Consider the following 22,225-nt stretch of genomic DNA (forward strand, 5'->3'; position numbering starts at 1 on the left):
TCCAGATGGCTAGATAATTATTTCAGGTTAATTCTATTTCTGTATACAATTTCATCTGCATATGATAATGTAATCAGGCAACCCCTGACCTCTGTGTGGTGGTCTGATCAGGAGAGGAAGGTCCATGCTGTATATAAATTCTGTGTGACTGTTCTTATTCTGGAGATTCCAGTACAAGCTAAGTTGTTGGCTAGCTTTGTATGGGGCGGCTGGGAAAATATGGTATCTATGTTCACGACTGGGAGGAAGCCGTATACTGACGGAAGTCCACAAGTACAGTATGGGTTGAGGTTCCGTTACACATGAAATGGCGACAAATTTTTGTACCCTGTAATCTCTATAGAAAAAGCGATTGTGCTTCCCAAGGTGCAACATGTAACTAATATAACATACTAATATACCATGTAAACTATATTCTCTATAGGCGATGCCTCAAAAGCCCCCTAATGGTATCAGTTTAGTGTTACAGAGGAGGTCTGGTGTTAAAATGATTGCTCTCACTCTGGCGTGCGCGGCAATATGTAACACGTGTATCGCAATCTAAGCTTTAACGTGTAGGCACCCCCGACACGTGTGTACATTTGTGCGTGTGTAAATTTGCAGTAGGGAGGGCCTAAACATTTTTTTTGGGGGGGGGGGGATTTTATGTGCTTGGGTGTAACCTTATTTTTTTGCACATTTTTTTTTTCTTAACTTTTTATATTTTCATTACATAGGGGACAAAGATCCCCTATGTGTTCTTTTTTAGATGAAAGGTTCTCTTTAATGAGACATACAGGGTCTAAAAGACTCTGCATGTCTCTTTTGGGCTCCACTGAATGTTTTGAAATGCAGATCGCATTGCAAAACATTACTTCCCGGCTAAGCTAGCCAGGGACACCGTAAGGCTGACCCGGAAGTGATGTCATAGACGTCGCTTTCCGGTTCACAGCATGAAGGGGAGGAGAGTGTATGTGTGTCCACTCTTCTCCTTCCCCATCCACCCACCAGTATCCACCATGTCACTCCTGGGTCCGCAGATGGGCAATCAGAGGCGGGGCGGGGAGGGGCGCGGCGGCATGGGGGGGGGCGCCAGTACTGGGGGTGTTTGTGAGCGATCGGGTGGTAGCAGTGCTTTAAGTGGCCCAAAAGAGGTGCCTTTATAGCCTTTAAATTTTGTCGCCCCCCCACCCCACATCAGGGTCTCCACAGAGCACCCCCCTGGCCTGGGCTGGGACTCCGGAGCAGGGGGACTCACTGGAGGTGACTGGTCTGGCTCTGGAGTGGGAAATATTCTTGGGGGGGGGGCAATTGAGGGCGCATATGTCCAAAATGAGTGTACTGGTATGCTAAGGCGCACGGAGGGTTGGCGGTATGCTCAAGAGCCATATTTGGAAGTGGCGGTACTGAGTACCAGTGCATACTGGCCCACTTAAAGCACTGGGTGGTAGGAGTCTGCCTGTCAGTTTCACACACACTCCCAGTGGCTGCAGCCATGGGATTGTGTGTGAAACCGCCCCCCCCCCCCCCTCTCTGTCATGTTGGTACGACCTACAGACCTGGCAGTGAAAGGGTTAACAGGGTGACAAAGCCAATTGTTGTATGGTGACTTTTTGCAGCAGTGTTGTCAGGGTCGTTTTTAGATGGACATGTAGCTTTAAATGGATTTAAAGTAGTAAAAAACAAATGAACACAACACCAACCAATACTTTATAAGCAGTTTTAGCAACTTAAAAATTCATTATATCTGAAAGTTTCAGATAAAAATAAAAAGAACTTACTAGTTAAACAAATCTGGTAAGAGGGGTGCTCTGGTATCTCCGGGCTCCAACTGTCTCTACACCTAAGCTGTAATTAGTCTCAGAGAAAAGGTTGTGTCCTCCTCTGCCATTGGGTATGCCCACGTTAGGGCTGGGTGACAGGCCAAATCATTCAGCTACTTCCTCCTAGCCAGGGCTGTCATAGATCCACCCAGTGGAAGTGTGTCATTGAAAATAATTGAGCTCCCAATACTGCAACACAGGCGCTAATCAGTGCTGCAGTAAGGACTTCCCTAGCCAAGGCCAGCCAGGAGGAAAAATGGCCCCAAACCATCATCAGATGGGCCAGAAGACAAATGGAATTAAGATACCTGATTTAGGAATTAAAAAAAAAAAATAGGTGCAGGGAAGGATGTAGGGAGGGGGTAGGAAAGGACCGGGTGGTTAGAGGATGTAGATGTCCTTTATTAAATGACAAATTAATAACATATAACATGCATACAAATGTTAAAAAATAAAGAATGTGATCCCTGATGACATCATACGTTTGGATGACGAAACACGTCGGGTCCCGTGCTACGCCCTACCCTACGTCACTTCCGGTTCCTTGGTATGCAGCCGGAACGCAAACCGGCCATGGGCATTATTGAATGCTGTTCCGCTACATCTTATTAAATATGGTACATACATACTATATCATGAAGCTCCTCTATTTCTTTATGGCTGGATTGAATATTGCCTGAGGGAAGCATTTAGCGGAACCTACACCGGCCCTTTTTATACAGTGGAGACATTCCCGAGTATATCAGGAGAGCGGGGAGACGAGAGTCTGGTAAAATACCGGGACCTTCCTGAAAGTCATCACTTACCTATACTAGACCCCAAGGGGTCATCTGGTAAGTGAGTGGGGCATCTGGTGGTGGATTCCTCTTTCTTCCCATATTCTTCTGAACACTTAACACTGCAATCACCTTGATTTGTTTGTTGCACAGCGCATTTGCACTTTCAATTATTAAGGACTATATTTATTGATTTATTATTTTGTGGACTCACTCATAGTTGCACAGTCACTTTATATATATCTTTATATTTATATTTGTCACTTGGGGCCACCCATAATTTATTAGTAATGTGGTGGCTTATATTGAATTTGCACAGATTATATTGAGCGCTGTCTCTTTTTGTTTTATGTTTTATGTTATAAAAAAATAAAGAATACATTATACTGGGTATATACCTGTTTTATAAGTAGTAGTTGTTGCAGCAGAACCAGAGAAGCTGGTAATAGTTGAAGTTGACTGATCTTCATTGATGGTGTCTGTGGCTGGATCATAGTTTATAGAGGTAAAGCCAACTATGTAGACCCTGAAAGAGACCAGTGTCCATCTTATTATGTGCAAGGGATGATTTTGCAGCAAATGTAATAAATCCACTGAAATGTAATTGGAAATAACCTATTTTTACCATGTAGACTGCTAAGAGGCATACCAAAAGAACTGGATTTGATATCTAGCAAAGCCATATGATCACAATCCCAATGCAGGAATCAAGATCAATGGTTTTGTTGGGAAAAAAGCCAACCATAGCTATAAGGCCTTTCATAATGCCAACCCTTTAATAAATGGTCACATGATCACATGTTATCATTCATTTAAGGATAGCATGTCTTTGTTTTTAAATGTTCCTGAAATAAACCAATTTTGCTGAAATTTCACCAAAGTGAAACGGATAATTTTGTTCATCACTAATTATTATATAAAGTTCTTTATTAAAATCTATATTTGGATCTTTTCAAATCCATCCACCTCCAGTCAGTCTAACAGCAATTCGGTCTAGTATTTTAGCATTGTGGTTTTAGACTTGTAAAAACAAAGTGTGTCCCATTGCATGGGTGTCTAAGCAACTCTATTACCTGTAGCGTAATGTGGGGTCCAGTGGTCCATTGACGTATCCCCTTGAAGCAGTGCCATCACCCACACGGACACTTATCTTATTCAATTGGTCAGCATTCTGAATATTCTGCTGCTCAATGACAGAGGTCACATAGGTCCTGGTCAACCCATTCTTGAAATCATTATATGTCTTTGATAAAGACCCTTTAGTTGGGGTGTTGCCTTTAGGATACAAAAAACAAATGACCAATGGGATAGCAAGAGAAGGGACCAATGAAAATACTTTCCACACACAAAATTATGTTTCCAAAAGACCCATTGGAAAAACATAAGATACGGTGTATATAATGATACAGTGTACAGTATATAGACATCAAGCATTTAAAATGCACACTTTTCAGTTGCTCAGTTCCATAGTTAGACTGCTAGTTAGTGTAATTCTATATAGTTTGCTGTTCCTACCACTAAAATCAGTCGTCATGATGATAGCATAAGCCACTTTGGGTCCAAATGAAGTGTCAAAGGTGATGTTCATAGCAGTCCCTGAGTATGAGCGAACAATTTTCACACTGCCTGGTTTTTCTGCAATAACTGAAAAAAAAATCGGTATTAGTATCATAGTTACATAGTTACATAGTAGTTGAGGTTGAAAAAAGACATCAGTCCATCCAATTCAACCTGTACAGGTGTGTGTGTGTCGGTGGTCTGATCATTTCCCATAACCTTGAATTCTGTGATCTGTAAAATGCACGTCCAAGAGTCTTTTAAATGTAGCCATACTCCCCGCAGCTACCACCATTTGTGGAAGAGAGTTCCACATTCTCACCGCCCTTACAGTGAAGAACCCCTTACGCAGCTTAAGGTTAAACCGCCTCTCCTCTAATCTCATTGTGTGGCCACATGTCTTCTTCTTGCACTCCTTGAGACTAAATAGTTTTTTTCCCTATGCTGGGATTGCCATTGAGGTATTTGTAAATTGCTATCATGTCCCCTCTCAGGCATCTCCTCTACAAGGAGAATAAATTAAGCGCTTGTAATCGCGTCTCGTAAGTAAGGTCCTCCAATCCCCTTATTAGTTTAGTTGCCCTTCTTTGGACTCTTTCCAGTTCCAGCGCATCCTTTTTGAGGGTTGGTGACCAGAACTGGACAGAATACTCCAATGTGGCCGGACCAGGGTTTTATAAAGTGGCAGGATTACAGTGTACCTTTGTCTCTGAAGTATATCCCCTTCCTTATGCATGCTAATATTCTGCCGGCTTTGACAGCTGCAGCTTGACATTGCATGCTACTACTTAGTCTTTCCTCCACTAGAACCCCCAGTCCATTCCCCCAGAGGTTCCCCTCCTAGAGCATAATTTGCGTTTATGTTTTTTTCCCCCAAGTGTAATACCTTACACTTCTCTACGTTAAATCTCATTTGCCATGCCCATTCTTTTATTTTGTTCAGGTCATTCTGTAAAATTTCTATATCTTGATGAGAAGTTATTGCTCTGCATATCTTTGTGTCATCCGCGAAAACTGAGATTGAGCTACTGATTCCGTTGTCTATGTTATTGATGAATAAATTGGTCCCAGGACTGAGCCACTCCAGTATACGTTATTTATCACCACCCTTTGGACACGCCCATGTAACCAGTTTTCTATCCATATTATTATTATTAGTATACAGGATTTATATAGCCCCAGCAGTTTGTGCAGCGCTTTACAATATAAAGGGAGACAATACACCAACAATACAATTCAATACAAAAAGGTTAGAAGGGCCCTGCTCCTGCGAGTTTACAACCTAAGAGGGAGGGGCTGGTGAAACAAAAAGTAGTAACTGTGAGGGATGAACTGAAGGGAGAAGTGGAAGATTCGGTTGTTAGGTGGAGGCAGAATAGGCCTCCCTGAAGAGATGAGTTTTCAAGGATCGCCTAAAAGCTAACAGAGTAGGAGATAACTGGACAGATTGGGGTAGTGCGTTCCAGAGGATGGGAGAGGCTCTAGAGAAGTCCTGGAGATGAGAATGAAAGAAGGAGACAAGGGAGCTAGAGAGCAGAAGGTTTTGGGGGGTGCGAAGATGACGGTTTTAGTGATATTTGGAGATATGATTGGTGATGTAGCTCGGGGCAGAATTGTAAATGGCTTTGTATGTTATTGTTTTGAATTTTATTCGTTGGGCAATGGGAAGCCAGTGAAAGGGTTGGCAGAGAGGACTGGCAGACACTGAACGGTTGGCAAGGTGGGTGAGTCTGGCAGTGGCATTCATAATAGACTGGAGAGGGGATAGCTTGCGGAGGGGTAAGCCAGCGAGCAGGGAGTTACAGTCAAGGTAAGAGATAACAAGGGAGTGGATGAGTTGCTTAGTGGTGTCAACGGTTAAAAATGGGCATATTTTGGACATGTTTCAGAAGTTTTTGACAGCGATTGGATTTTGGGACAGGTCATAGTCCAGGATTGTGAAAGAAAATAAGGTGCGCTAACCATACAATTATGCGGCAGCACTGAAATACCGAGGATGGGTCCCAACCATAATAATGGGAGCTGTACAAAGGACGGGTCCCAACCATAATAATAGGAGCCATACCAAGGATGGGTCCCAACCATAATATAATACTAGGAGCCATACTGAGGATGGGTCCCAACCATAAAAATAGGAGCCATAACGAGGATGGGTCCCAACCATAATAATGGGAGCCATACCAAGGACAGGTCCCAACCATAATAATGGGAGCTGTACCAAGGACAGGTCCCGACCATAATAATAGGAGCCGTACTGAGGATGGGTCCATACAAATGTACATATTTTTCCAAAATCAAACCCATATAAGGACCTTGTACCCCACTGGCTGCTACGACAATGCCACCATATTCCGTACCAACCTTAGACCAAAAAACACTAAACACAGTAAAGGTGGGAGGGTGGTCAGTTGTCTCAAGCACGTTGTCCTCAGACTGAGGACTAGAGACCCTCCTATAGATCCCCTTTCTGCAGCCTCACTTGCTACCGCCCACCCCACCAATCATGTAAGTTGCTATTTTAATGCTTTAAACTGCCCAGAAACACTTCTCCATACCAAAACCCTTTTAACCCTGTCGTGGAGGCCCTGCGTTCATGCTTTTTATTTTCTAACTCCAGACCTTTCTTTCTAGTTTAGACAGATCTGGTGACACAGACACTCTGGTGTACTCGGGCTCCAACACTCTCCACTTTTGAAGTGTAATTAGTCCCAGAGGACCAGTTGTGTTCCACTCCACCATTTACGGATGCCCGCTTCAGGGCTGGATGAACCCATTTACCTTCCCCTGAGCCAAGGCTGTCATGATTCCACCTCTGGGGGGGGGGGGGGGGGGGGATAATTACGACAGCCCAGGCTCATTGTACTGCAACACTAAACAGAGCACACACCAATTCATTACCGAAGTAAGGCTCCATTTACACCAATGGGTTTTTTCATGCTTTTTGCTCTTTGCAAGAATGCAGGTCAATTTTTAACATGTTTTCCTATGGAACACGTTCACATCAATGCAACGCACTGCGATCTGCGAACCGTTCTGGGAGTGTCATTAACTTTGTATTGACACCCGCAGCGGTTCACAGAGGGCAGTGTGATCCGCCAGAGATTCAAATGCAATGCGGGAACCCGTACTGGATTCACAGGGTTTCCCGCATTGCACCAGTATGAAATGGCCCTTAAAAAAAAAAATAAAAAATAAAATTTAAATGAAAAAAAAAAAAAAAAAAGTCTGGATGTGAAGGAAGAGTTTAGGAAAGGGGTGGGGAAGGACCGGGGTGCTGGCGTCTTCAAATGCTTTTTATTATACAAGTCTTAAACTAAAAAATGTAAAGCACAAATAAGAAATGTGAAAAATATAAGCTGTAAATACAATAAAATATGTATATACCTGTTTTAATAGTAGTAGTTGGTAAAGCAGAACCCGAGAAGCTGGTAACAGTTGCCGTTGACTGATCTTCATTGATGGTGTCTGTGGCTGGATCATAGTTTACTGTGGTAAATCCTACTACATAAACCCTGAAAGTCAAGAGATCAGCATCCATCTTATTTTTTTTCATGCAGAATTTTTAAAGAATTGTAACAATATCATTGAAATTTCTTCAACATTACCCTCATACTTCACTATACAGACACCATAGAGACTACTTAACTACTTCGACTTTCACCCCTGTTTACCCCCTGTGGACAGGATAAATGTGTTTATTCATGAGTCTATAACTTTGTAATTAATTATGATAAAGACTTGATACATATATTGTTTTGGGTGTGGGGGGCAAACGGTGCTTTTTTAGGGGAAGAATAGTAAAAAAAAATGTACTTTTTTCAAGTATGATTACTTAGTAATATTTTAAACACAAGTACCATTACTGTGGGGAAAACATACATTTTATTCTGTTTTTGTTCTATTTACTGCAACATTAAAATACATTTTTGGTACAAAGCATGTTAAAGTTATTTACAAATGAAATATATATATTGTTGCATATATTTCATTTTTCTCATATTGCATCAGTAATTTAAAGTTCTTACTGATTTAAATAAAAACAAATATACCCTAAACCACATATTATTTAAAAGTAAAACCCTAAAGATAACAATGTATGTACCGTATGTGCTTTATAATATTTTTTTTCCCAACAAACAATTTAAAATAGAAACATGGAACAGGAGATAAAACTGTTAAATTATGCGTATACATGTCGAAATGAATGGGTAAAGAGGAACTCCAGGCACCTGTCAAAAAAATAATAATCAACAGCTACAAAAAGTGTGGCTGCTGACATTTAAAAAAGCAGTCACTCACCTGTCTCACAGTCCAGCGGTGAGCTCACCCCCAGCCGTCTTCATCCTCCATTCTCCCTCGGCGGCGCCAACATCTTCACAATGGGCACCCGGCTGCTTCACAGCTGGGTGCCCACTGGGCATGCGTGAGTCACACTGCGCACACTGGATTGGTGGATGCAGTCTTCTGGGATCTGTCAGTGTCCCAGAAGACCACAGGGGGGAGGGAGGAGAACTTCCGTTCCCGAGTGCCGCAGCACTCGGAACAGAAGTGGGAGCAGGTACCTGTCATGGACTTGCAATAGTTTGGCAAAGCTTACCTGTCCCATCATGTCTGTATTAGAGATCAGACTGCACTTCTGGTTCCTTTTTATCACCTCTCCTTCCTGTTCCTGCCCCACCCAGGTCATTACAGGAAGCCTATATTAACCAGCGCACTGCAGGCCTGCCTTGCTGTTCAACAGTGTTGGTTCCTGTTTCCTGTTTGCCGTGTGCTTGAACTACTCTTCTGTGTACCGACTTTGGCTTGTTTCTGACTATTCCTGTTTGCCTGTTACCCTGACCTTTGGCCTGTCCCTTGACTACCCTTGTCTGCCTGTTACCCCAACCTCGGCTTACCCTTCACCATTCTGTGTGTCCTGAGTGGCTGCTTCCCTTCTCTCCCTACGGAGCGTGACCTGGGGGACCCCAGGGGCCGCGACCTGGGCCCAGCTGCAGCCAAGTCCATCCTCACCACTAGAGGCTCTGGTGAACACCTGCTGGGTCTTAGACTCCGCGCCCTGGGGAATCTTGGGCTCACGTTCCGGTCCATCCGCAGCAGTCTGCTATTGGGTACACTACCTCGCGCTGCGCCCTTGCCTCCAACAGGGTGCAGTTGTCACCTGGCCACAGGTGACCTGACAGTACCTGTCAAAATCGGGTACCTGCTCCCCCTCGCTCCTCAAAAGTGCTAATTGTGCAAGAGGAGCAGGGGAGGAGTCCTTAAAGCCGAAATTTCTCTTTTAGGTGGAATTCCGCTTTAAGTAGTAAAATAAGAGCATGTCCTGGTTAATTAAAAGTTAACCCCCTGTGCACACAATAAACATTCCTCTCTCCCTCACAGATCTGTCTGACAAGGAATGCAGGAAATAAGACAGCTTAGTGTATTAATTTTGCTTTGGTTTACACATATTAAACTGAATGCTCACTGTGATTGGCTGTCAGAGTAATCATTTAAAGAGGAAGGCTTCTGACTGGCTCCCCAGGAGCTCGTCTTTCTACAGATACCAGGTCTCAAGGGGCTGTGCATGGAAAGGAGCAGGGGAGATAAGAAACTGCAGAATGTACAGAGGAGAGGGTTTTATGGATGCGTGTAAGATGTTGAAGGTAGGCAACCCATTAAAACAAAAAATAAACCCATGGATTTGTTTTCTAGAAAAGCCATCTCATCATATTCTCAGCGCTGACCTCAATATCAATGGTTTTCTTGATAAAGGAAGCCAATCTTAGCCATAACACTTACCTTAATACCAGCCCCTTCATAAACAAAGCCCCTGGTCACCATGTTATTACTGACTTAAGGATTACAGTACATGCCTATGTTACATTTTGCAGAAATAACTCAATTGTTTCTGAAATTTCACCAAGGTTTTGTCATCACTAGTTATTATTATATGTAGGGATCTTTCTTATAATCAATATTTGGATCTTTTCAAATTCTTGCTCCACCAGTCAATTCAACAGAGATTCAGAGGGTCTGAGCAGTGAAAATCCGGATTTTTAAACACGTGTGCCTCACTGGATGGATGCTAAAGCAACTCTAGTACCTGTAGTTTAATGCGGGGTCCAATGGTCCATTGGTGTATCCCTTTGAAACAGTTCCATCTCCCACGTTGACAGATATCTTATTCGATTGGTCAGTGCTCTGGATAGTCTGCGGCTCAATGACAGAGGTCACATAAGTCGTGGTCAATCCATTCTTGAAATCATTATAAGTCTTTGATAAAGACCCTTTCGTTGGTTTGTTGTCTGTAAGATAAAAAAAGAATGACCAATGGGATAGAATTACAAATGACCGTTGAAAATACTTTCAACACCAAAATTATATTTTCTATATTTATTTTCTATATTTGATAGGTTTGGCCTTGCTTTTTTTTTCTTGAAAAAAAAAAACAATATTTTAATTTTTCTTTTTCTTTTTTAAATTTTTTTAATATTTTTTTTAAAGGCAATGTCTAATGCTTTAGGTATCCCTGCAAAAAAAAATGTTTTGTGTAAATAATGCTATCAATTTGTAATTATAGATGCATGTGAAGGCAGCCATGTTAGCTCATTACATTTTCTGGATCTTCTTTCTTCTCTGTAATGCCACACAATAGTTGTCCTTTTAAAATGCATATAAAGTCTATGAGTCAAATGAACCACTGAAACAAATGCACCCCCCTTGTGAGGCTAATATCACACCATCGTGGAAAAAAATGGTGAAGAGGGCCAGTAAGTCAATAGATCATAGCACCAACATCCCTTGCATAGAAAGACTAAGAACAAGAGTATATCATGGGACTTTAACAGTGCTTAGAATAAACCAACATATGTAATAAAAAAATATACATTTTATTTATATCAAAATACACATAAAAATTACATCAGCATAAAGCGCATTTTTACAGAGAAGTAAACATGAAAACATGCTTCCGTCTGCACTGATTTGGCTTTGATGCTGACCGGTTTTGCCGGAAATGGCTTCTTCAGAGCAGCGCCAGACTATAAATGCTATTAATATATAAATACAGGTAAATACATAGAATTCAATCAATGCACTCACCAAATATATAGATAAAGTGCTATGTGTCCAGGCGGTGTGCACCAAAAACAAGGCAAAATCATACCTGTGGCATGAAGCCTGAAGCTGAGGGGATGGTTGTGTAAGCCTTATGTCAGGGAGTCAGAGACCACATAGCCCTAATATCACACCATGAGGACAGTTCAAGCAAATTCAAGCAGTTCAAGCTAATTAGACTCAGCCAACCTTATTTTTCAAAAACTGCAAGGCTAGAAAGTTTAAATTATATAGTAATTAGTAGACATTCTGAAGCTGCATTTTTGGCATCCTTTCTGCTTTGGGGTTTCAAGGAGCTTGCCAAATTAGTGTACATTAGGTCCTGTTTCAATTACCCATGGCCTGATGACACCATCTGTGTGCCTAATTTGGCATATCATCATGAGCTCACAGAAGCATGCTACAGAGACCAGTGGCAAGTCATCACGCGGTACTGACCACTGCAACTTAACACCAGAGTAAGAAGACGACCAGTAAGATCACACACCAAGACAGAAACAGCTGCTCCAGGTGATCCTCATAGGCTGAAATGAACATAATTCTGCTGGGGTGCACACCCTGCTACTGCTGCAGATTCCAACTGTAAAAAGAGTAGGGGAATGGTCGCACTTCCCATGGGATGCAATCAGAATTTATTGATAAAGTTAAAAAAGGCACAGGATGTAAGAAAATTCCACAGTGAGGTGTATTCAAGCGCTAAAAGGAATTGGCTAAAAGGGTAAACACATCCAATGGAAATCCTCATCGGAAAAAACTTGAAAAACCTCCTGTAGCTTGACAAGGCGCAGGCGCGCGAAACATGTTGCTATAGCGACGGGACCAACCCTCTGATGCTTGCCTCTCCTCCACCTTGTCCTCTGGCCCTTCCGGATCGGGCGCTGTGAGTGACGTCATCACCCGGCGCCCCTTCTGCCTTGAGCTGCCTGGTGCGTTCCACGGCCGGGGAACGCGACTGTCTTCCACCTGTCCCGGACATTTTTGTCCACCGGTCGACCAGATTTTTCCATCCAGACTGACGCTACACCCAGTCAGAGCTTCCATCTGCTCATTTCACCTTATGCTGTGGACACCATTGCAGACACCATTACAGAGAACGGAGGAGGGCTATCTTTAAGGTATCAACTTACCCTTTGATTTTAATTTTTTGCAGTTTCATTGCAATTTGAACTTGATTTGTTACACGCATATACATATATTCTTTGCCTCCAATAAGCATGGATGTTTTTATATGAGGAGGTCTTTCAAGTTTTTTCCGATCGGGATTTCCAGTGGATGTTTTTACCCGTTTATCCTATTCCTTTTAGCGCTTGAATGCACCTCACTGTGGAATTTTTTCTGTTCCTCCTTCCCAGGGAGAATCTTCTTCACAGCAGCTTGGGATTATTCAGGCAGCACCAATTTTGCCATCACTATTTAGTAGGCGCCAGATTCTGGACTGTGAATTTCAGGATGTAAAAGGCATCATGCAGGGGACAAAAGGATGACGCGTTTCACATGACTAAGCGTGCTTTATCAAACCACGCTTAGTGGTGTGAAACGCGTCATCCTTTTGTCCCCTGCATGATTCCTGTTATATCCTGTGCTTTTTTTTTTTACTTTATCAATAAATTCTGATTGAATCCCATGGGAAGTGAGACCATTCCTCTACTCTTCTTACAGTAAGATCACACAACTGAAACAAGGACATAGGTTGTCCTGGATGGACTGATGTCTTTTTTCACCTCACAAACTATGTAACTATGCAAGGACCCATGAAAAAAAAAAAATATATATATTTATATATATATATATATATATATATATATATATATATGTGTGTGTGTGTGTGTGTGTGTGTGCGCCCTTCTATTGTGTGAAAATGGTTTTGAAACACTCAAGGTTCTCCATGGTTCTGGTGCTGACTGGTAAACCCTGAGTCCTGAAGTCCAGAGCCTTCATAGAGACTTGAATTAATTTCCAAAAAAATACTTTGTTTTTGTTTTTTTTACCAGTAAATAAATTAGTTACAAAAATTCTATAATACATTTTCAACAAATTACACTTTACCTCACTGCCTTACCAGTGGTGAGGTAAAGGGTACTTAGTTGAATATTTATTATAGAATTTATGTAACTAATTTATTTACAGGTACAAATAAACAGTTTCTTTTTGTATATTATTTGAAGCCACATTGGTCATTGAGAGCCGGTTCACACTACCGTGACCAGAAGGTTGCCCCATGAAGGAGCAACTTTTTAGCGCGACTTTGAAGAGACTTGCAAGAGACTTTAATGATAGGCGACTTTGTCTGTGGGGAATGCCTGGGTAATCTTTTTCTTCTTCCTGGAAAGTCTGATCACAGTCGCTTGAAAATAGACAAGGATCCGACTTAGAGGCGACTCCCATTGAAGTCTATGTGCACAAGTCGGATAGAGGTCGCCTTGAAGTAGTACAGGAACCTTTTCTGGAGTCGGAGTGACTTCCGTAGTGCATATTAAGACGGCTCTCATTCATTTACATTGAATTTGTAATGACAAGCGACTTGGGGCGACTTGAGGGCACACAAGTCGCATCCCAAGTTGGAGTAGTGTGAACCGGCTCTTAAAGTAACTGCTTTTTTTAGACTCATGTGTCTATATCTGAGCATTTATATTTATTTTTTGGTGTGTATTTGGTTACTATGACTACACTCATTAAGTGAGTTGGCACAATTTTTTAAATTTCAGGTTTTTACTCCCCCACCTCTTCCAGTTTTTCTCCCTATTTTCTCTTCTTTGATGTAGTTCATAGAGACTTGGAAGGGAAGAAATCTCTAATCCTGGGTCCAGGGTTTTCAGACAACCAGCACACTGATTGAGCCGGTGTGAACAGGGCTTTTATTAGAAAGGTGACTGAGGTTGAGGGCTTCACCCCTGGAGACAGAGAAAGTCTTCATCTGGGAATCTGTATGGCTTTACTTAAGAGACAGATGGGAGAGTGGATCAGGGAGCTTCTAGTTGCATGCATAGAGTTTGTGCAGAAGACATGCAAATGCCTGAGGATTGAAGCCAGAGTAGCATCACAAGGTAAGCTACTAGGCTGATGAACATTGGTTTGTGGCAGAAAAGTGCTGAAAAAACCCTGGGAGGGAAACCCTTGCGTTGAATTTGAACTTTGTTTTAACAAATGTGGGTAAGAAAAGCAAATGACTTCATCCCTAAAGTGGTTGTGAACCCTTACATAATCCCACTGAAGTAGCAAGCCTGAGGTGATACACAAGTTAAAAACAAATCCCCCTTGCATAGGTTGTACCTGTTTATATGCATCCATCTCTTCCCTACAGTCATTCAAAGTACAGAATTTACACAGCATTTCTTAGCTTCAAAAGGCAGGGGGTGGGGATCTGATGTCACACACTGCAAATTGCACAGCAGGGAGCTAAGTGAAAAAAATAAACCCCCTACCATAATACTCTGTCACACAGGAAAACATGCACAGCTGAGGCTGTCAGACACCTGCTGTGTGCTGGAGAGGGGAAGGGTCCATCCCTGGTGACTCCCTGGTGACAGGATAAACAATCAGAAGCGACTCATGCAGATAGCAGACAGAAATCGCACTAGATGCTTTGGATTGAGGCAAGTACACATTATAGAAGATACTGTATGCTTTGTTCATTTTCTTTTTCAAAGGTTTACAAGTTACCCTTTTAATTCTCAACCATTTAAAGCTGGTTCCCACTACAACATTTAAAATGCATACACATTTGTGACAAACTCCCATTTGCTGGGACGTTCGTCACGGGTTACTGGAGGAGTGTGGAGGCCAGCCTCCTTCCCACGGACTACGGCCCTGGCTTGTAGGGGAGCGCGGCTCTGGTTGGGGGTGTATGCTGGGGGACCCTTGGAGTACTGTTACTTTGAATTCAAGTCCCTGTCACCCCAAGCGACACAGACTTTGGGCCTAAGCTACATATTACAACAAAGGACTTCACACCTTGAGAGACTAAACAGATGCTAATGACATAAGACTCAGCTTTGGTATACTGGGGGGATGTGAATTGACACTTAACCCTCCTCTTATGTTAGAATTCCGTTACTATCCATGATGTTAGGGTCAGTTTTGACCCGCGTTTTAAATCAGCCATAAAATACACTCTGAATAATTATTTATCATCAAATTTGTTTCTTACCTCTTGGTTACCTTGTTAGGCTTCTTTATCCTTGAAAAGATTGGTTTTAATATTTTTGGTGTGACCCCTAGACCTTTCTTTTGATAGCATACCTCTCATTGTCAAATTTAAAAAATGGTAAAATAAAGTCAGCAACTCTGAAATGAATTTGTCCTATGTTTCTTCACTTTATTTAGAGAAGCAGACAAGCAGGAAAAGAGATAGGCCCCTCCCTAACTACAGCTCACAGGGTTGAGAGGGGATTGGCTGTCACTGTTACTAAGCAGAGAGAGTGTTTATGATTTCAGTTTTGGCACTTATTAGTGTCCTAAAATCCTATATTATAACTGGGTCAGAATTGACCCTAACACCATGAACGTCTTAATTTTCACCACAGTATTTTATAATTTAGTGAAAAGGATTATTTTTCTATTACATTGTTTAAATAGAGGTTCCTGACAAAGTAAAAAAATCTTGATGCAATAAACAAATTTATGTGATACTTATAGACATTCAAAACCTGAAAACGGGTCAGTTTTGACCCTAACACAAGAGGAGGGTTAAGTTATAATAAGGTGTGTTGAAAATGGAGATGGCAGTCTGAGAGCCTATGTCTTCTGCTTTCATCTGTTTAGAGGTGAAGTGTGTTCACACTTCTAGAAATGCGTATTCGGCTATGTTTTGGGCTTGTTGTTTGTTGACTTAATTATGATAATGTTGCAGTCTCATTCACCTATTGTCTCTTTCCAGATGACCAAGGTATGTTGACTATGTTCTGTATGCATTTGCATATGATAATGAAATCAAACACATAGGACTGTACATATTGGAAGTTGAGTTGTTGAATAAAGTGTCTTTTGTTTTACCCTTCATCGAGCTTAGGCTTAAGTTTGGGGGGGAATTGAGGGCCCAGGTCACTGCATCACGTGAGATTCTGGAGACCTAAGACAGAAATACTTGGTCCAAGTATTGGGGATCTGTTACACTAAGTTACCATTTTAATTCTCCACCATTTAAAGCTGGTTCCCACTACAACATTTAAAATGCATACACATTATTTACTCAATGTCTCAGTTATGCTGCTAACATATGTTTTAATTTTTCTGTTCCTACCATTTAAATTGGTTGTCAAGATGATGGCATAAGCTACTATGGGTCCATATGAAGTGTCAAAGGTGATGTTCATAGCCTCCCCCGAGGATGAGCGAACAATCTGCACACTGTCTGGTATATCCGTAAGAGCTGAAAAATAATTCAGTATCAGTATCACATCTCCATTTACAGGTAAAAAACACTTTGTGAATGTCTAGTTGACCTTTTATGATCATGTCCGTAAATAGTCAATGGACTCTACCACTTTGCTAATATTGCAGTGGCGGGGACTGGGACATGTGATTTGGTGGGAGTCACCAATGGGTTCAGACATGTTGGTGGGCTTTGGGTTTTTAATTTTTGTGAGTCGATGGGCATTGGGCATCATGATTGATATGAATCTGCATAATTGGATGACGTGATTGATAAAGGATTACAATTATGGGACATTTTTTGTTTTTTATGAGAGGACTTGTCAAAAAAGATATGTGTGTATTTAGTATTGACTGTTTTGTTTTGCAAATGAGTAGGGTCACTATGTACCCCTTACTCATTCAAGTAGAAGGGGCTGTTGCTTGAGGGCCCCCACAAACACTGGGTCAGGGTTGTGGAGAATAGACCCTTGTCCTGATCAACATGGGGACAAGGAGTTTTGCCAGTGGGATCTGGTATGGAATTTGGAGGGAAGCCTATATATATATATATATATATATATATATATATCCTATGAACCAGCCATTTCAGGTTTAGACATGGAGAGCACAGATGGGTGCATGGGGCCCTTGTATGTGCTAGTTAAGTGACCGGTATTTTTATGTGTGGTACCACTGGTTGTTTCAAGGTTTTTGCTCACTGTATCTTACAGCTGGGATTTATGTGTCAGTTTATTTTTCAATAAAATAAATTTTGCATTTATATCGGTGTTGAGTTTCAACTGCAATTTTTCTGTTGGATTTTCCTGTCACATGACTGGACCCCAACCCATTTATTTGGTACTTTTCCTCTAAGCCAAGCCTGCCATGGACCTACCCCCTGGGGGTTCATCATTACAATAGCTCAAACTCATTATGTTGCAACACTAAGAAGAACACACACACTGGTATGCAAGTACCAATCGGTGCTGCTATAAGGACTGCCCATCGTTGTAGGCAGACAGGAGGAGAAAGGACCCAAACCTTCACCAGGCTGGCATGAAGACAGATGGAAATAAGGTACATATTCAGGGAATTTAAAAAATGAATGTTCAGGAAGTAAGGTTTAGGGTGGGGATGGGGAGGACTGAAAGGCTTGAGGCTTCAGATGTTCATTAAAATGTAAGTGATTAAATAAAGAATGTACAGCATAAGTCGAAAATTTGAAAAATGTAAACTCTAAATATATTACAATATGTATATACCTGTTTTAGTAGTAGTAGTAGTAGTTCTTGAAGCAAAACCAGAGAAGCTGGTATGAACTGCTGTTGACTGATCTTCATTGATAGTGTTTGTGGCTGGATCATAATTTATAGAGGTAAAGCCTGCTATGTAGACCCTGAAAGTCAAGAGATAAACATCTATCTTATTGTTTTTAATTAGTGATTTTGCAGCAAATATAACAATTTCACTGAAATTTCATCAATGTTAACCTCATGTCACGCTATTCAGACAGCTAAAAAGAAAAAAAACGATGTAGACCCTAAAAGTCAAGAGATCAGTGTCCATCTTATTATTTGGGAGGAATGATTTTTCATCAAATGCAGGGGCGTCCCCTCCATTGGGGGTACAGGGGCGCTACCCCCTCTATCCATGCATGCGGCCCCCTAATCTACATGCAGGGCGCCGGACGCATGGATTCCATTGGGGGATTTTTTTTTAAGCATGTGATTAGTGCCAGAGGCTCTAATAGGCTTCAGAAAAGGGTGGGCTCGGGGCGCAGAGCACTGCGCCCTAAGCCCACCCAGTTGTATGACAATAGCGAATGAATATTCGCTATTATTACACTGACTCTCCTCCCAAACAATCAGGAAGCGGGTCACGAGACCCCTTTCCTGATTGGCTAAAAAGAGATGTGATTTTACTGGCCATTGGCCAGGAATAGGGAGGGGACATACGGCCGAGGAGACTCACAGCGGCGCTCGAGGAAGAAGCAGGTAAGGATGCTGGCTGTCCGGCTGGGCAGCCAGCCACCCGTCCCGGGAGGGGGGAGGAAGGAGAGAGGGGGTGGTAGAGCAGATTACTGGCCCGACGGCCGTCCTGCCGAGGAGGGGTGTTTGTTTTGCCGCCACCCCCACCCCCCCAAATTTGTATTCACCAGCCGCCACTGATCAAATATAATCATTTTACTGACATTTTATCAACCTTAACCTTATGTTTCACCAAACAGACTGCTTAGAGGAATATCAATAAAACATGGATTTGTTTTCCAGAAAAGCCATGTGATCACCACCCCGGTGCTGATATTGAGTTGATTAAGAAGACCAACCTTAGACTTAACGCTTACCCAAATGTCAGCTGTTAGATAAACAATATATGATCACCAAGTTATCAATGGCTTAAGAATCAAAAGCATATGCTCTTAAAATTTTGCAGTATTACCCTAATTGTTGACGAAATTTCACCAAAAGTGAAAACTCACAATTTTATTCTTCACTAGATTTTTTATAGAGCTCTTTTTGAATTTTTTCTAATCCTTCCACCAGTCATTCTAACATACATTCAGTCTGGTGTTTGAGCAATGTGATTCTGGATTTGTAAACATAAGGTGTGTTTCACTACATGAAGGTCAATGCAACTCCATTACTTATAGTTTAATGCGGGGTCCAATGGTCCATTGACGTATCCTCTTGAAACCGTGCCATCTCCCACATGGACACTTATCTGATTCAATTGGCCAGTGTTCTGGATATTCTGGTGCTCAATGACGGAGGTCACATAAGTCCTGGTCAACCCATTTTTGTAGTCATTATATGTCTTTGATAAAGACTCTCTAGTGGGTTTGCTGCCTGTAAGATGAAAAAAAGGTCAATGGGAAAGTATGACAAGTGACCAATGAAAATACTTTCAAAGCATATTTCTTATATTTAATAGATGTGGCCTCACTTTTTCTTTTTTTTGAAAAAGCAGTGCTACTGAGAGGAGGAAAATTACTGAAAACCCTTGACTAGGGGCAAATCTTACATGTAGAGCCAGGGGACATGGTGATGGAAGCTGCTGGCGTGCTACTAACGCTGGTGGGTTCCAGTGCTTCCCTCAATTAATGAATCTGAACTGTTACACCTAACCAGAGACTTTGACTGGCAGAGGGACCACCAGGCTTTCACAGGGGGCAGAGCCTTGAATCAGAGGGACCAGGTAAGCTGTAGGAGAGGACATTTGAACCCGGAATGTCTATAGCTTTGCCAGGGATTGCTGCAACCATGCTCAGAGCTGTTGCCATCACGCTTGGAGAGCCAAAGTGGTAGCCTGATTGTGAGTCCACTGGCCTGCACACCCACAGAGTAGACCCCCTGAAGAGTGGTGAGAGGTAGCTTGCCACCATCTTAGCTGCTTTTCTATTTAAAGGGACCCCTTCTGGAACTACCCCAATAATTTGTTTGAGAATTACTCCCTTTTCCATCGAGAATACAAAAACCCTGTTTAAGAGGGCTCTAATGCAGTTTTGGGCCCCAACGCAAGTTGCCAACAGGTATGCCACTGACAAGTGAGGGGGACAAGGAGGAACTGTGACTTTCAACCTGTGAATTTATATTTATATTTAGGGCTCCTGCATAGGTCAGGGCCTAGGAGGTGCAGAATTTTCCCCCTTGAGCCAGGTTCTTGTGAAATTGGGTTTGATAATATATAATGTAATAATTATTATTAGTACAGCCATTAATTTCCTTTGTTTGCCACTGTGTATAGTTATTGCTTCCAGTATTTGCTCTGCTTGGTGGGCTACCCAAATATACATAGATTCCTCCACCCTCAGTGTACGAGAGGATGTGCTACTGATTGAAGGTTCTTTATCACCAGGGACCAGGCCAACCATCCAGTTGTTCCTTCAGGTACTGAATTCAATAGTCAAAAACACACTATATATATATATATATATATATATATATATATATATATATACACACACACACACATAACAATAATCAACTTATAGGACACAAGGTTCTTAACTTGATGTTTTTTAGGGAACAGGTTTTATGGACGATTACTACAATATAGAAGTCAAACATTTAAAATACATACATTAAATTTGTCCAGTTTCACAGTTATTCTGCTAGTTAGCATCATTTCATTAAATTTGCAGTTCTTACCACTAAAATCAGTTGTCATGATGATGGCATAAGCCACTGTGGGTCCATATGAAGTGTCAACATTTTTAAAGGTGATGTTCATAGAATCCCCCAAGGATGACCGAACAGCCTGCACACTGCCTGGTATCTCTGCAGGACCTGAAAATAATTCAGTATCACCATTTAAGTAAAGTGTACAGTAAATGTGGGCTAAATAGAGCAAAAGTGGGCATATACAATTCTGTCTGTTACTTGTAGTAGCTTTGCAGTTTTTGTTTCTAGATCCCAGTATTAATTACCTATTTTTCCAGCCAGTAAAACACTTATTTTTCTACTTCCTTTAAAAGGGTGACAAGGCTAATTGCTCTACAGTGAAATCTCACAAAAGCATTGATGCCTTGTGTACAGGGCCGGCCCTACCGTGGGTCCCACTGGGTCCATTGGAGGCAGCACTGTGAGAGGGGCAGCAAGTTGATGCCCAAGATTTTTATTTCCAGCAGTTTTGTGTGTCATCAGTTTATGGCGCATTATGGGTGGCATTTCCCCATCTCATACTGCCGTCCGTAGTGCAAACTGATGAATATGAGGAGGCAGGGGGTCTCCTCCGGGGAACGTTCATGTTCCTTATGTGATTGTGGTGTGCGCAATGATGTCAGACATCCAGACAAACAAAATAATACTGGAGTTTGTCGTTTGGATTTGAACATAATGGTATGTCATATAATTGTGCATAATAAACAAGCAAAAAATTGGGGGAGCAAGCCCTGAACATGTATATCTAAAGCCAGTGCAGCTATGGACCAAGCAACATGTATATTAAAAAAGAAGAATAGCACACACATGCAAAAGAAATGACTTTCAAATATGGAGACAATCCATTATTAGAGAGGTTGGATTCACCCCTTCTTTATGGATAGTGTAGGACCCACTGATAATGGGGTACTTTGATGCAGTGGTGGGCTTGAGCACGATATGGCCATATGGTGGGACTAAATCCCCATTTTTATTTATGGATTGTCTCCATATTTGAAAGTCATTTCTTTTGCATGTGTGCGCTATTCTTCTTTTTTAATATAACTGTGCATGTAGACAAGGTGCTGTTGCATATAAATCTGACTTCCTGATACATTTAATTTTAGTTTTAATTATCATAATATAAAATAAAATTGTGTGGGCCTTTTGGTGGGTGTGATTTTTTTTTTGGGGGGGGGGGGGCAGCATTTAATTTTTGGACCCAGGCAGCACAATGTCTTGGGCCAGCCCTGCTTGTGGACAAAGTAGTTTTAGATGGACATGTAGCTTTAGGCCCTTTTCACACTTTTGCGAACTAAAAGTCGTGCAATTTTTACCGCAATTTTGACTGGACTGAAGCAATGCCTATGTCTATGCACCTTAAAATGCATCAAAGTCGGACCAAAGTAGTGCAGGGACTACATTGAAGTTGTTGCGACTTGAAGTCGCACAGATATGAACGGTACTCATTGAAAATCATGGAGTACGACTTGTTATGCGACTT

At 41.7% G+C, this 22,225-nt stretch overlaps 1 protein-coding gene across 1 annotated transcript in view; it reads right to left on the reverse strand.

The window, feature by feature from the left end:
- LOC309565194 (uncharacterized protein) overlaps positions 1-22,225 on the reverse strand; it is a gene marked incomplete at both ends in the record, with an annotated part of 239,729 nt that overhangs the window by 95,183 nt on the left and 122,321 nt on the right. Inside the window, 6 exons of the mRNA XM_082269988.1 lie at positions 2,977-3,104; positions 3,652-3,853; positions 4,094-4,222; positions 7,520-7,647; positions 10,218-10,419; positions 16,470-16,598. Coding sequence (XP_082126114.1) covers positions 2,977-3,104; positions 3,652-3,853; positions 4,094-4,222; positions 7,520-7,647; positions 10,218-10,419; positions 16,470-16,598 — 918 coding nt within the window. The remainder of the gene's footprint in view (positions 1-2,976; positions 3,105-3,651; positions 3,854-4,093; positions 4,223-7,519; positions 7,648-10,217; positions 10,420-16,469; positions 16,599-22,225) is intronic.

Source organism: Pelophylax lessonae (genome assembly GCF_965119305.1).
Source record: "Pelophylax lessonae genome assembly, chromosome: 10".
Classification (NCBI taxonomy): Eukaryota; Metazoa; Chordata; class Amphibia; order Anura; family Ranidae; genus Pelophylax; species Pelophylax lessonae.